This window comes from Buteo buteo, chromosome 8, assembly GCF_964188355.1.
Source record: "Buteo buteo chromosome 8, bButBut1.hap1.1, whole genome shotgun sequence".
Lineage (NCBI taxonomy): Eukaryota > Metazoa > Chordata > Aves > Accipitriformes > Accipitridae > Buteo > Buteo buteo.
In genome coordinates this window covers 41,970,778-41,987,261 of record NC_134178.1, presented here as the reverse complement: position 1 = coordinate 41,987,261, position 16,484 = coordinate 41,970,778, and the positions used below count along the sequence as shown (strand labels likewise).

At 47.3% G+C, this 16,484-nt stretch overlaps 1 protein-coding gene across 2 annotated transcripts in view; it reads left to right on the top strand.

Moving 5' to 3' along the window:
- Window positions 1-16,484, top strand: part of LSAMP (limbic system associated membrane protein) — a 1,013,284-nt gene that overhangs the window by 890,465 nt on the left and 106,335 nt on the right. For both annotated transcript variants that reach the window (XM_075034369.1, XM_075034368.1), the window contains one exon: window positions 6,654-6,779. In XM_075034369.1, the coding sequence (XP_074890470.1) occupies window positions 6,654-6,779 (126 nt within the window). The remainder of the gene's footprint in view (window positions 1-6,653; window positions 6,780-16,484) is intronic.

The following is a 16,484-nucleotide window of genomic DNA, read 5'->3' as shown; positions in this document are numbered from 1 at the left end:
GAGCTGGGGACGAGGAAGTGAGAACTCTCCAGGCTAATTGATAGGCACCTGCGGAGGGCTTTAGTGGCTGCAAAGTTCCTTTGACTTTGGAGAGAAGTCCTGATGTTTTCTTTTTGCCCTGAAAGCCAGGGGCTCCTGGGGATTAGTGGGTGGCAATCTTAATTTTCTGCAACAGGTGTGGGTCCTACTTGCCAATAGAGAGGAAGGTAAACAGGCTGGAGGAAGCAACTAATTAATGAGGATACGTGGAAGGGGTTGGGGTGACTTTCTCCATTTGTGTCGAAGGTGCCCTTCTCGGGACAAGCAGTTAGAGCGCTTAAATGGAGCTTATGGGCTTTCTTAGGAATTTTCAGTGCTGTTTGCTTCTATGTCTTGGAGGGATTACATAGCTTTTGCTGTATCTTAGGTCCGTAGAGTAGGAGTAAGAGCTTTATTTTTTTTTTTTAACGTATTTTGTGACTTACTGACAAAATACCTGACTGTTAAGCAGTCTTGTAATTTCAGACTGGGGAATAGCTGCCCCGTGGTATAAGAAGGCATCTAAGGGTCTTATGCAAAGCTCTGTTTGCCCAAAGGGAGCAGTGGGACCCTCTGACTGTGAACTTCGTGTGAGAGTGTTTACAGGGCTCAGAGCCATCTTCCAACTAGATCTCCAAGTCCCTCTGTTCCCATTTTTTCATCCTACCATACCTGATTCGAGTTCCTAGTCCCGTGCTTCCTGCCCTTGTCTTGCAAACCTTCCCTCCTCCTGCACTGAGGTCTTGTGTGAAGCATCATGGAAGCGGAGGGCAACCGGTGCAGGAGCCAGAAACCGCTGTCCCGTGCCTGTAAGTATCCCTTGCATATAAGTACAGCTTATGCTAAGCGGCGGTTGCGTTCCTGTCACTTTGTGCCTGTGCTGTGTCTAGATGCTCTGATCAAAAGGCAGGTATTTGAGCTGTTTGGGAGCTGTGGCATGGCCAGTTCCAGTATAAACTAAGTTAGGAAAAGACCTCTAGAAGCGTTGCTGGTTATAGCCTTCAGCAAGGGTGGCCTTGATGCTTTCTTGTTCCATTCCCCATTGCATTCCTGAAAGGGTACTCAGGAGTTGGTCTTCTGGATGGGAACTCGCATCTTGTAGCCACTGGGCTGACTCGTTTACTAGGAGATTAGGGGTGTAGCACCACTCCTTGCCTACCTCCTCCATAGCCTTGAATGATAAAGCTGATCCGGCCCGCCCACACAATCCCAGGTAATATCTCAGGAGGAGTTTTGAGCTCTGAAGGGTTTTGGTCATAAAAGGCAAGGATAACAACATCTGATGTTTGCGTGTTCTCTTGTTTGTGGTTTCCTTGCCACCTCCCGTATGCGGCCCCTAGTTTGTAATGACTGCTATAGCGGGTGTTTTTGAGACACGGTAATGTTTTGTGGAAACAAATCACTTGCTTTCATCTTGAGAGCAACAGTGATTGCGCTGGGGGAGCGCGCTCTATTTTTCATGTCTCCGGCTTTCTTATTATTTAAATTAATGTGAGTTGCAGTTGTCATGAAAGTGAAGGATTGACGGCAATTAACTAGAACGGGCTTGGTGTAAGCAGGTACTGCGCAAAGCCCGTCCTACCTAGCTCTACCACTGCGCCTTGCCTTGGTCTTGAATTCCCGTGCCAGCTCTGCCCTCGCATCCCTCCTGCCCTGCAGTCGTCCCCCCCCAGCTCTCCCAGTCCAGGGTGCCCTAAAGCATCTCTGCCCTTGTCCCGCTCCTGCCTTGCAGGCACCCTGCTCTTCCAATGGGAGCTTCTCGAGGAGAATGGCTACTGGTTACTTTGGGGTTTGTTATTTACTGTCAGTGACATGTAAGATGAGATGCTGAGCTGGTATCAGGCTTGTCCTGTAGGTGTGAAATGTAGAAGAAACAAATAAGTGAGTTTCAAGCCATTCTTCTTGGAGGTCATTTCCATCTCTCCAGAATCTGTCCCTGGTGTGGGTAGGGCATCCTACCTTTCCAGGGATGGAACAGCGGGGTATTACACTGCGATTCCGTTCACATCGGTCTCTGCTCCCCACCCCATCCAGGGGGATCCTAAGCACAGGGTAGTGGATACCCCATATTACATTTATGCTGAAAGGGAGGAAAAAATCTGGCCATTTTCTCTTTTTGAACAGTACCAGGGAGCCTGGCAGTGCTTTCCCATGGTCCCTGGAGCCGGAAGGGTCCAGCAGCAGCCTGGTCTCTCCTGGAGCAACAAGTTGTTAGGCTGAGGATGAAAACGCCCTCAAGCACTGTTTAGCTGTAGTGCTTCCCCTGCTGTAGGTCTGCAGGCTTTGGCTTTGCCTATGCTAGAGGTTCAGAGAGGCCAGACACAAAAGAGTTTTCCAGTTGAGGGTCAACGAGAGATGGCTGGGCAAAAGGACGCTGTGACACCCAGAAGATCCTGGTCCCGGGAGGTTTTATTCTCAGCAATCCTTCTTCCAGCAGTCTGGGAACTGTGAAAACATAACACAACTCACACATGGGAAAAAATAATAAGGTCAAAGCTTCTCATTTTAAGACTGTCCTAAAAAGGTGTGTGCAAAGTAATGACAAGCGCCAAGGAGGCAATGCTAACTGTTGCTGGTGCTGACAGTTTTGGCATTTTAACATGCTGGCTTGACACCCTGAAAATTAAAAGTCTCTGACTTTTTATCTGAGTGAAATTACTGTCCACTAAGATCCAGTCATTTTTAATGCAGCTGGCTTTGGATTCTAAGCAGATGAAGCCAAATCAGGTTTCAAATTCACAGGGAAATTATTTCCTGCCCTGTTTCCCCTCCTCTCAGCCTTTCCTTGCCCTCCGACCAAGGTGGCAGCTAAAAGGAACCAGCCATTATACTTCTAACAGGATTTCAGCCTTTGGATGCCCTTTTCTCCCTCATCTGAAAAAGCGGCATGCCAGATAGGACCATCTGGACACATGCTTCTCCTCTTGGGCATTTGGTCGGCATGGTCAGATCTGTTTGTATTTGCTGAGTTTACTTGATCGTCTGCAAACTAAAATGACTTGATGGCTTTGGAAAGTGGCAGGGTACACGTCCTAACCGCAGCGCTGTTGCTGGGGCCCCGTAGCGGCTTTTGCTGCTCTCTCCTCAACCGTTTTGGCTGGCATTGCACCGTTCTGCTAGGACCTCAAACTGGCCTACGGCTCTATCTGCTAGTCCTGCTTGAGCTTAGTCCTTTTTGGTTTGTTCGTATGGCTTTTTTCCTGATGCAAATGTTAACCCCTTGAGGTTAAGATCAAATCCCAAAATGTGGTCTAGCCACTGGTTTTACTCCTGGGCTCTGCTTACCCATGTTTGCCACCACACCATGGAGAAGCTGTGCTGAGGACGCTCCGAAGTCACCGTCCTTGTATCCCAGAGCCGCTGGGACACAACTCTTGCAGAAATAGCAACCTCCCTTCTTCTTTCCCAGACTAAGCCCCTCTGTCCTCTCCAGTGCGTATTGGTCTCGGATCTGCAACGCAGTATGTACTACAGGTAGCTGTGCTGCTGCAGGACTGAGGTGGCCCTCCACGTTGCTTTGTTCCCTGTAGTAAGAGCGGCAGCTTGGATTTCTGCACCAGAACTTTCAGAGCTCTCCCAACCTGCAGCTCAGCTGGCAGGAGCGATGGGTCTGCCTGTCCTGAGCCGTGGGACAGGGGACTCCCCTCATCTGCTGGGACAGAAAGGAGAAGGAGAAAGCGCTTCTGAGTCCTGCTGACTCCATGTTGAGCCAGATCTCGGCATGATGCAGCAAGCCGCCTCTCTGCTTTGGTGTGCCATGAAACAACGAAGCCACAAGCATCTCTTGGACGAGGCAGGGTATTTAATTTCCCAACTGGAGTATTTCCTTTCTGCTGCCCTTTATGCGGTCTTGGGGTATTGGTTGGCAAAGGCACTTGCTTACTTTCCAAGACCACCGTGTGATTGTTGTTTTGTACTGGCAGGCATTTGCTGTGCAGAATGGGTGTGTGATAAAGGGGGAGGAGGCACAAAATGGATCTACAGTCAGTGGAACTCTCACGTACCCCTCGGTATGGTGGGATTAAATTCTTTGACAACGTCAGCGTTCTCCAACAATGTTTATTTTGTTTTGTTCCGTTGCCTCCTACGTCTTCCTACACGCGCAGACAAACTGCCAATGGCTCGCAGTGAATCACCAACGTAAAATGTAGCAGGGCTTGTGTTTGTCAGGGGATTTTGCTTTCAGAGGAAGTTGATTTTGAGAGGCTGATTTTCTGCTATGCTTTTCTTTACCCAGTATTGTGCTGCTAGGGCAGTGTCCCTACTCCGAAATTCCTTCTCTCCAGGGAAGGGGACCCTGGTGCAGTCAACCATTCCCCCAACGTGCCTTGCTTTGGTTTCCTTGCCATGAGCTGACGAGCCATCAGTTCTAGCTCTTGAGCAGCAAACCAGCTTCCAAGGTCCCTTCTTCCTTCCCGGTACCAGTTAGAGCAAGCCTCATCCTGGTGAGTTTTGTATGTCTCCAGGGATGGAGTTTCCACCAACTCTCTGGGGAACCTGTTCCTGTCTCTGACCTCCCCAAAGTAAAAGCTTTTTCCTCATTTTGAGTCAGAATTTTCCCCAAGTTGCAGCTCATGTCTTCTGCTTTTTGCTGTTCGCTCTGCACCTCTGAGAAAAGCCTGCCTCTCTTCTCTGCACCCTCCCACTAATTATTTGTAGACAACAATAAGATCTCCCTTCAGCCTTCTCTTCTTCAGGCTGAACAGACCCAGCTCTCCCAGGTTCTCCTTGTACGTCAGGTGCTATAGCCCTCTGACCGTCCTGGGAGCCCTCCAGTGGACATGCTCCAGTATGTCAATGGTCGCCTTGTACTGGGGAGCCCCAAACTGATGTAGTGCTTCAGATGCTGTCTAACAAGCACCATTTAAAAGGATATAAACATTTCCTTCTGCTTATGGGGCTACGCTCTTGCGTAATACAACCCGGGATGCTTGGTCTTTGCCACAAGGGCATACTGCTAACTCGCGCTGAACCTGTTGGACCCCCACATCTCCTGGACTTCTTGAGCCTGGCACTTTTACCCTTCCAGCAGATATCAGGGTGGTTGAAATCCCTCACCAGGGACTGTGATTGTGAGACTATTTCTATCTGCCTAAAGCAGTCTTTGTCCACTGCTGCTGCTTAATCAAATGGTTGGTAGCAGACACCAACCAACAAGGGTGACACTGTGATATCCTCTGATCCTTATGCCAAAGCTCCCAGCTAGTTCACCGCCCAGAGCTGGGTGCACTCCAGACACTCCTTTGCAGAAAGCACACCTCATTCCCTCGCCTTTTCAGCCTATCTTTCCCGAAAAGCCTGTATCCATCCCGCACAGCACTGCCAGCCCCTATCCCTCCAAGGGGGTCCCACGGTCATAGATGCTGAAGCGTTGCCCATGAATTTGGGGCCGACGGAGAGGGGCTAATGAGCTGTGGGTTGTAAACAATATTCCTGTGAATCCAGCAACGCAGCTGGAAGTGGTGAGTTGCTCTCTTCAGGCTTCATTTCCCTTTTCCCCACCTAGCTCGTAGGCAGCTTTGCCTCAAAAGGACCATCAGCCACTCCTGCCAAGGAGGGGGAAGGGGAGGCTGCTGTCTGTTTACTCTGTGGTAAGCAAAGCAGAAAATGATGTTGTTTCATTCCTCGCTACACACAAATTCAGAGGCTGAAAATATATATTAAAAAAAAAAAATTAGAAGATTCCTTTTTAGTAAAACTCCCTCCCCACCTCTGGGGTGTGAAGCGTGGAAGCAAGACTTGGATGTGAGAGAGGAGAGATTGCAACAGCCTGGTCTGCTTGGAGGCTGATACACTGGCACGCTCCTCACCTGGAGGTACCTGTTCAGGTCCCAGCGTGGTCACTTTGGTCCTGTGACACAAACTCAGTTAGCCTGGAAGGCCTTTAAGGATCCTGAACGCCCGAGCCACGGCTGGTCTTGTGAATCTTTAAAGACCCTACCATGGTTTTGGTGCTGTGCCGTGTTAGGTGCAGTCAGCCAGAAGCTACATATTGTGGGCAGCCCATGGTGGATCCCTCTTGGCTGGAAGATGTTGCAAAAACCTTCCCATTAGCCACGGTGCGTGTCCCCGCTTCTCACCTTGTCACGACAGTCACAACAGAAATGAGCGTAACAGTTCTCTGGTTCAATTCCTCGTGAGCGTTTGGTTACGGGAGCAGCAGAGCAGGGTCCTGGCTGGCAGCGTGGGTTCTGCCTGCCCATGGGAGGTAGCAATAACTGAGATACCCTCTGAGTCAGTGCCTTGAGGTCTGGCACCCTGCAGGAGGCTGTAGAACTGCATCTGGGGCTGTTTGGAGTGTAAAAATTAGCTGGGACAGTGCTTGGAACCTGCCGACTCCTTCCGTGCAGCCTTGGGGCATTGAGGCAAGTTCTTAGAGGTTATTTTATGAAGTCACTCAAACCTGTCCAAACACAATGCATCGTAGTTGTAGCAAAGGCCATTTCTACCTGCAGATCCTTGAAGCAGCAGTACGTATTATTCTGATATAATTTCAGAAACCAAGGTGGTAATGAGGAGCACAGCCCATGAGAGGAGTCTGGGGCTGCCTCTGGTTAATTGGTAGGTTAAGGAGTCAGACAGGCTACCCTCCAGAAATCTGCGTAACGAGGTCCAACTTTCTTTTGTCTTCACAGTTCCACCAAAGATCTCCAATATCTCCTCGGACATCACCGTGAATGAGGGCAGCAACGTGACCCTGGTTTGCATGGCAAATGGGCGTCCTGAGCCTGTCATCACCTGGAGACACCTCACCCCAACAGGTAAGAGACCCAACTGGACTTGACTGTGCTGTTGATTTGCGAACTGTACTGTAGTTGCCTTCTCTTCCAACAGAAAATTTCAGTAGCAATACAGGCAGCTGTAAAAGAAGTGGCAAGAATCTTAAATGCACTGCAAACTTGTTTTGCAGTGTGGTTTCCCAGGCACGATAACCAGGTTGTCTGAGGAAACAAATGAAATTACTTCAGTAGATGCTCTACAGAATTGAACCTGTAATTCTATTTAGCTTTGGTCTTCATCTAGTTGTCCCAATCTCTACTGCTGGTCACACACAGCACGGTGGTGGAGACAAAACACTGCTGGTGCCAGAGAGAGGGGAAAGGATTTCTGTTTAGATATTACATAGAAGAGGTTCTTTCCAAAAGCCATGGAATTTGGTTCCCACTGATTTGCCTTAAAAGGGAGGGGCAAACAGTGGCACAGATGATTTTGTATTATTCTCCACTTTGGCAGACAGTCTTCCTGTGTTTTGTGAAGTGAGTAAAGATGGCATTTTGTCTGCAAGATGAGTGAAGAGGAGGGTGGAGGCAGAATAAAGGAGAACTCACCAGCTTTGTTCTGCTATCGAACTGTGCCTTCCACGCTTGAGGACATGGCAAGCTTGGAAGGAGAGTATCCTTTCAGTAGTCAGACTCCATGGGGTTAGCAGCTTGGATTGCAAGGAAACCTTCACCCCCTAAAGATTTATCAGTAGGATGGGAACAAGAGGTAGGTTTCTCTTCCTCTGTGTCGTGTCCTTTGAGGAGAGAAGAACCCTTTACCTGATTTCTTTTGCCGTCAGACGTTCTTTCATCTAAAATGCATGGGGAAAGCATTGATTAGCTCCATATGAATAGTCTTCTGTGATATTCCCATATATGTAAAAGGTTAAAGAGGGTTTGAGGTAGGCAGAGTACAAGCTTTCTGCCTGTGCTACAAACAGTCAAGCTGTCTACTGCAAGTCAGCAGCCAGAAAAAGGGAGGGCATTGCAGAAAAGAACGTTAGAGAGAGAAAGGTAGAATGGCACATTGAAAGAGAGCTCAATCCAAAGGCTGCATTCAGAAACCCCCGGATTTGGGGCCTGCGGTTCAGATTGGGTTACTCAGATTTCCTGTCTCATCCCTTCAGCCAAACCAAAGTCCTCCTGAGCTTCGCTGTATATGAAAGCCAGATATGCAGTTTGTATTTCTGGCCCATTTCTTGCAATGCTAAAAGAAGGAAGATGGGGAAAGACTGCCAGAAAGAGGTGGGAGGAGCAGAGTTGATGAGGGGAACACTACTCCTCTGTGGTATCATCTTCACTACCTGACTCTCCTCTTTTGCTATATTCAGTATTAAGCATGACTGCGCCATTAGCATATATAGGGAAATAGATCCTATTTTTTTCACTTTTAATTATGCATGTAGGATCTTCTAGCTCTGGTATTTCTGCTCTTAAGATGTGTTTTATATCAAATCTTCCATCTTGCTGCTGCATCAGTCTTTCAGTCCTCCATCTGACTCTTTCTTGTATACAAGTAGGAGATAGTCCCTAGCTATTCCGTGAGCACAGCCTAACCTTGTCCAAGTTAAGGGCGTTACAAGGAGGCAAGCTGAAATCTTCATGAAAACTAAGTCCTGGTATATGAGATGCATTGTTCAGAGCAGTAATAAGAAGATTCTTGTACTGACTCATCACTTTGGCTGCATGTTTGTGCTTTGTGGGTTTTTTTCCACTTGTACCACCTACTCCATTGTATCAGACACAGACTTCTTTTCTCCCTTTTAAAAAGGCTCCTCAGAGCAAATCTTCATTCTGGCTATCCCCTCTGGGGAGCAACAGGACTGGGGAATCCCATCCCCGCTTTGATTCTAGGGTCAGTTTTCCTGGGTCTGTTTTTCAGGTTTCCAGCATGCTCCTTCACACTTTTTCTCCCATGCCTTGCGTCTCAGAGGTGTTGCCTTGTTAGCATCCATCCGTGCCATCTCGCCGACCCCCTTCCAATCCATCCTCAGTCCTCCCCTCTACAGTGAAACCTGCCAAGCACCCCCTTCCTAAACGACTAGAGCCAGGGATGAAGGGCAGGCAGTCCCCAGTCTGTCACCTCCATGTCTCGCTGCTTGTTGTTCTCTCTCTTTTGCCTCATCTCAATCCATCTGTTACCTTTTATGCGTACAGAGGAACTGCTTTCAGGCAGACATCAGGTCTTTGTGCAGCATGTAGCCCAATAAGACGCTTGTCCCAAAATGGGGGACAGAAGGGCTTCTTTGAAATGTTTTCCTTGAGGTTGACAATTAATATAAGTTCCAAATCTATTCCAGAGCCGCTGCAGTTAGAAACACGTCTTGTCTTGGAATCTCCCTTTTCCAGAACTGTAAGGCATTTTGGCTCCATTTATGCTAGTTTTGAAGACATCTGTTATGCATCAAAGAGCTATTTTAGATCATTGTAAAAGTTTCTAAAATATGTCTCTCTCCTTGGATTTTTTTTTTTTGCGATTAAACTCGTGACTGCAGAACTGGAAGAATGAACATTACTGAGCTTGTGTAGGAGGTTTTGAATGGACAGGTTTTGAAATTAAACCAGCATTGGGGGGCGAGAGGGCCAAATTGCTTTTTCTTTGTGCACTCTCCTCAAGGAGTTCATTAGCGAATTTGTCTGCTGTTTCTTTCTGTCATGGTTTAACCCCAGCCAGCAACTGAGCCCCACACAGCCGCTCGCTCACTCCCTCCTGGTGGGATGGAGGAGAGAATCGGAAGAGCAAAAGTGAAAAATCTCATGGGCTGAGATAAAGACAGTTTAATAGGTAAAGCAAAAGCCGCACACGCAAGCAAAGCAAACCAAGGAATTCATTCACCACTTCCCATGGGCAGGCAGGAGTTCAGCCATCTCCAGGACAGCAGGGCTCCATCACGCCTAACGGTGATTTGGGAAGACAAACGCCATCACTCTGAACATCCCCCCCTTCCTTCTTCTTCCCCAGCTTTATATGTGGACCATGACGTCCTATGGTCTGGAATATCCCTTGGGTCAGTTGGGGTCAGCTGTCCCGGCTGTGTTCCCTCCCAATATCTCATGCCCCCCCAGCCTCCTCACCAGTGGGGTGGTGAGAGAAGCAGAAAAGGCCTTGACCCTGGGTAAGCGCTGCTCAGCAGTAACAAAAACATCCCTGTGTTATCAACACTGTTTCCAGCACAAATCCAAAACACAGCCCCATACCAGCTACTGTGAGAAGAATTAACTCTATCCCAGCCAAATCCAGCACGCTCTCAGTCATTGACTTCATCAGTAGTGTTTGTTGGCTAATTACCTGAGTTAGGACCACAGAAGTGATTTAGTCCTTGTTCGCTGGGAAGCGGAAGGTACAAATGCAGAGGGAAAGCAGTGTTGCTACTTATGTAAAGAAGGCAGGGATGCATGTGATAGTTCATTTAAATGCTGCTGGGCCTCAGGAGTGATCATAGCCCACTCATCTGTCTATCTGGGACGTTAAAAATTTGCTTTATAAAATGCTGTATCACTTCCTTTGCTGGTCCTACACTGAGCAGTTGAACTAGGCGTTTTTCTCACATCAACTCTAAGTCCCCAAGCCCTGAAGCAACCCATAGGAAAAAACCCTCTCCTTACCCTGTGAGATAGCTAAAGTGTGGCTGTGGTTGTTGACTGTACCACTGACACCTGGGAGGAAGGCAGGTAAGGGGAAAAATACTTTAATAATTCCTATAGCCGATGACAATATAGATCAGCTTTAATTTAGTGAAAGCAGGAATGATGTTCCTTGGAATGATGCAAGTCCTTGCTCTCCACCTCTATTCCTATTCAGGTGACTCACTGATTGGGTTTTGACAGAGCAGGTGAAGAGAGTCAGCCAGACCCTTTTCTTTTTTTATCTGACAGGCCGGTATGCTGTAGGCAACCTGGTCTAACTAGTTGTGGATAGTTAATAGGCATTGCCTGGGAGCACAAACAGCTTCATTAGGTCTTCTCCTCCAGCCAGCAGAGCTCTCTTCTGGGTTCACTGACCTGCAGCTTCCAGCAGCAGGCCAGCACCTCCCCGCTCATAGTCAGATTCTTCTCCTGTGATTCAGGACACAGCTGCAGGCTTATTAAGCCTGCCTTGCCCTATGACTTTTGCCATCCCAGTTTGTGATGGTAAGCCATGGAAAAGACCGTAGCAGCCCTCTGAACTGGATTTGTCAGGAAACTCTGATTTCTTCAGTTAAGTGGGGATGAGTTTTGATGATTTTGTATACAGACTGCATGAGTTAGCAGTTGTCAGCAGTAGAAATATTTCACGAGGGGATATGCTATAGGCTCTCATCTCTTGAAAGGGACAAACCCCAGATTCTCCCCTCTGTGACTTTGTGCAAAGAGTGGGTGTTATCCTGTTGTTTTCTTCTCCTTAATATTAACTCGTAACCAGCTCGATCCACGGCCCACAAAGGTATAGATTATTTTTTCTTCACTGAATGCAGTCACATCAAATTTCCAGCAGTTGCACCACAGCCTGGACAAGGTCCTAGCACAGGGCCACGCATCATTCATCACGCTGACATGTTCTGTGTGGGCTACCACAGGCAGCCTACCCGTCTATGGCCAGTTATATTAGGAGGTGCTCTGTTTTCCCTGTACCGTGCACCAAGATAACAAGAAACACAGCCAAGAAAAGAATCCAGTAAGATAGTTTAGAGACGGTAGGCAATGCTTGCTTTTGAGCTCATCTTAGTTTTACTTCACATCTTTCCTGTTTATTCAGGCTAATGTGACTTCTCCCTACCCATAAGCTGCTGAGATCACAGTCCAGAGGCTTTATCATTTATCATTCTTCATCTCTCCATCTTATTCAGAGCCATGTTAGGTGCCTGCTTGACTGAAAAAGAGCTTCCTGGGAAAAATAAAGATTCATGTATGTTCATAATCTTACCAATAAACTCCCTCTCAACGGAAACCCTAGAGAGTGGCCTCTTGTGAATTGGGTTAGCAGCCATATGAACATGGACAGTTGTCGCAAGGTCTTTGCCTTACCAGAGATCTCGCTGCCAATCCTTTTGTCCTGGATGGGCAGACGAACGCAGAAGAGAAAGGCAGCTCCTGTGCTGAGGAGCTTATACTCAAGGTAACAGGAATGGTCCCATTCACGTTTCTGCTCCTTTCCTGCATGGCATCGGTGGTTGAAACCTTCCCGAGGGCCTTGCCTGTGGGTGCTGTGGCAAGTGCCGTGAGTTTGGTACCCGTGTGTGGTGGCAGCCTCGGAGGTGGTGGCAGGGAGACAAAGCTATATTGAGCTCTATGGGGCTCAGCTCAAGGTTGAAAAATTGAGGTGTTTACTGGTTGTGCATAACCAGCTGAGGAGCAGACAATTCCATTTTCCCAGAGCAGCTACAGAGTGTGAAACCTGTATAAAGCCACCGGGTATCTCGTTCCTGATCCAACTTCCCCGGCCTCAGCCCAGCAGTGCCCTTTGATAGAGAACAGTCTGGATTCTCCCAAATTCCACCTGACAGTCTAAAGATACCCACTTTGTCTCAGAAAAGGAGCTTCGTTGTTACAGTGGTAATCACAGCATAAAAACCAGTCTAGAGCAAAGCAGATAAGTATTGATTGCAACACCCAAGTTTCATGTCACAGCATAAAATGAAAGGAGATGGGATGGCTTGTCAAATATGCCAGTCTGATTCTCCCTAGAGGGTGCTAGAAATTCTCATTGAGTCTTAGAGAATTTACCATAGCCTGGGAAGTTTAGAAGGGATAGAGAATACAGAAGAGTGCCTGTATGCTCTGTGTAATTGGGATGGTGTACATATAATATGTTTATAAACAGCTGTAGAACTCATTGCCATGGAAAGTTATTTAAAGACGAGAATTTGGCAAGACTCAAACAGTTTGTGTGTTCCTGAGGATAATGTGAGCAAATCTGGATATTCTTGTTATTCACAACAAAAATATTGAAAAGGATGTTAAACTTAATGCTCTGGGGCTCAGTTACTAGAGATCGCGATGAGACCTAAACTGAAAGAGACAGATTATCTCACACCCCCGCTCACTCGCCTGTCTTCCTTCAGTGCCCGCCGGTCCCCTCGTAGGGCTGAACGCTGAACATGAGGGAAGCAGAGAGCTCTCTGAAGGCATGAGATTTAAGAAGGCCATATCCTTCACATGGGCAACTTTGGTCATTGTCCCGTGTTTGTTTGCTTCTCATTGCTCAGTCTAAAGCCTTGCTACTGCACTTTGTGTTGCACAGGAGAAGCCAGTTTATGCCCAACAAAGATAACAAACAGAAAACCCTCAGCCAGAGTCACCACAAGGCAACCTTGTAGGCACTAAGTAGTGATGAGTGGGAAGGGGACTTTCTGGTTATCTAAACCATTTGGATTTAGCCCACCTCTCTGCTGCACTCTTTAAAACCTCAGTAAAACAGTTGCGAAGAGAAGGAGGAGTGTTGTTTTAGGGGGGTTTGGGGGGTGTGTGTGTTTGGTGGGGTTTTTGTGATGTTATTGTGCCAGCTCTTCTCATGTCACAACTTTCTGCCCCTCTAACTGTCTTTGCCTGATCAGGAAATTTAAGGCTTACAAGGTACTTGTTTGACCCTGCATTTCAGGATGTTGGGGGCAACTGATGATTTTTTAACCAGGTCTCTTTTTTCCTCCTTTTTCTTTTTTTTTTTTCTTGCATCCTCAAAATACTCTCTGGCAAAAATGTGGTCTCATCTTCCACAGAGACCTCTCACTTTGACTCTTACACACTCCCAGTTTGTTTTAGGACTCTTTCTGAGATGTCTTTTTCTCTTTTGGTCTAGTCTTCATCTTACCCAACATTATAGGGGAAAAAAAAAAAAAGAAAAAGAAAAGGATGCTGGCTCACAAAAAACCTGGGAAACAAGCCAAATTTTCAACTTTTTCAGGGCTTCTCCATAAGGCATCCAAAGTTGTTTCAACCTCTATTTGCTTCCCACTTCTGCTGGCTCCGCATTTTTTACTTTTTTGGAAGTCTCTTCTTCTTAGTGCATGGCCCACAAGCAGGAGCCCCCCTGCCCCCTTCCTCACCTATAATAAACTTAAGTCCTGAATGTGCTCTCTCCCCAGCACACTGGAGGGCTTTGATTTCATCCTTCTGTGCCCAGAGACACATACACTACACAGTGATCCCTCCTATTCTAATAGTGCCCCATTCGGTTGCTGTGGTCCGATGCTGTTTCAGTACAAACACTGTTAATGCGTGAAACATTCTTTTTCTTAACAGCTTTGTCCCATGGCAGAGAGGGGAAGAGCAAGGCCTCACAAGTATTTTGGCATTTCAGGGGAACAGGCAAATAAGGCTGCTGCGAGGAGGGAATTTGCCCTGCTGCCTTCAGCAGTGGTTGGAGGGGAACATCTGGAGTCTTCTGGTCAGTGCTTGGCTGCTCGCCCTCTGGCAAGATTCTCTGTGCTGTTGCTGGGAAGATGGGGCACTTGCGTACCAAGTTAGTGGCCTTCCTGCCACACAGAAATGCTGCTTTTTACGGCAAGTTGGAGTCTGGCAGAGTTGCCTCCGTTTTTCCTTCTCCCAGATGGGTACCACTTTTAGTCAGCCATGGTGTTAAGAGGCTTTTCCATGGCCTTTTAAAGGCTGAGCTGGTTTGTGTCCATATGAAAACTTTCATCCACCTACAGAAGAGCAGCATTTTTCTAGTTCACTGCATGCTGTAATATTGCTGTCTGTGCAGTGCTGTACAGTCACTACCTCTGCCCTCAAGACTAGTGCTTCTCAATGGGCACATTCTTGTTTAACAGGGACATTCAGGAATAACTAGCTTTCTCTCCCCTCCTTCCATGAGCTAGTCTTGAAGGATCCCAGAAAGCTGGGGGTAGGAGTGAAAACTGAGCACCCCAGAAGATGAAGATTCAAAATCTTCCATAATTAATGATGACAGGAAAAGGACTTGCCGTACACTACCATAAGTAGGATCTCAGACCAACCTTTGGTAAGGTTACTGAACCTTACTAAATTCTCCATCATTCTTACCAGCACAAACCCATTGAAATCAAGGGACTTTTCTGTCACAACTAAGAGAAAAAGAGGAAAGATCTGCTGCCTAACCTGCCTAGCATGGTAGGTGCTGTCCCTCTTGCCCTCCTTCCGTACCAGCCTTCCTTGTGCTCCAAACCTGCCATCGAGCACTCTTATATCCTACCTATAAGTAGGCAACTACAGCAAAACATGTTGTCTGGAGAAAATGTTATTGAGTGCAAGACACTGACGGTGTGTGTGCGTTATCGTGTCTCCCTCTAGTGATCTGAACTCACAAGTCTGCTCTGGGTCTCTTGTGCTTGGAGCTACTCGTTTGGTGACAGAGCTTCTCTGGGTTCACAGGGGCAAAGGGCTGATATTTTAGGACTGGGTCCCATTTCCCCTGCCATCTGGAGGTCATTCATATTCCTCACTGGCAGCTCCGTGTTTACAGCTGTAGTTTGCATCTGAAAATGTAAATGTGCTTGTAAAGATACAGAGAGGTTGAGTGTGAATTAAAGAGAGAAAAAATTCACAGCATTTTAAATTTAATACTTTCAATTCAAACATCCTTAAGAAGAAAATGGAGAGGCTGCATTTTTTTTTCCCCTTGTAGCTGTAATCTATAAGTACTTTCACTTTAGGCAAGCATATTTCTCACTCTCTCTTCACAGTAGGAGAGAGATACACTAATAAAAGGGGAAAGTTAAGGTAGTAGCTTATAGCTGTTTCCTGCATTTTTTTTTTTTCATTTAAAGAGAGAGACTTCACCATTTTAGTTATTATGCTGTTATGTGGCTTCAGCTGATCTCAATGGCCTCACTGACTTCAGTGCCTGATATATTCTGCACTGAAGCCAGAGCTACTGTCTCCTCTCGTCTGAGGACCCCAGTGAGGGTGGATGACAGCATCTACTGCAGCACACGGGTCCTGCCACGACAGCGATGTCTAGAGGGAGTTTCCCGCACAGCCCCAAAGCCATCACCCCTTCTAGCTTCTCCCGTGCCATCATCTGACTGTCTCTTGCCTCTGCCTCCACCCCCATGCCAATCCCCCTGATGAAGCCGCTTGGCTTGTCTATCCCAGCTGTAGCAATAGCTGGAAAATAGTGAGAGAGAGAGAGAGAGAACGGAGGGTTGCCAGGAGAAGCAGGATTATTTGCAAGAATCTCCTGTACAGAGACAGACCTAGGGCAAAGAAAAAACCAGCTTTGGGGGCACGACATCCTGAACCTGCTTGCCATGACAACCACAGCAAGGTGGGGTGTCGCTCAGCCTCCTGCAGCGTGGAGCTTTTCTCCCAGGTCTGAATACAGTTGTAGTGGAAGTGGGAGTCTCCCAGCTGAAGGCAGTGAGCTATTTTGGTAATGCAAGGCTGCAACAGGCCCCGGCGTTGTGAACACTTGTGCTCTTCTTCCTTCCTCAGACTTGCTTCTGAGCATTTCGGAAATGCATCTTCAGAACATCGCTCCCTTTCTTGTCTGAAGAAAAACATGAGAGACTGAAAACACCAGGGGTTTTTTTTGGGGGGGGGCAGTGCATGTACAAAAGTGTTGTTCTTATTTCTTCTTCAGTTACTTCTTTCTGAATAGCACCTAAAAAATATGACTCTTCTCATGTACTCTGTATTTTTTCATGCACTGGCTGAACAAATCATCCTTTCTCGTAAACTCGCACTGAGTGCCCACCGCAGTGTTACTGCGGCACGGGAGCAAAGCAGGCAGCAGCAGAGAGGCTGGGA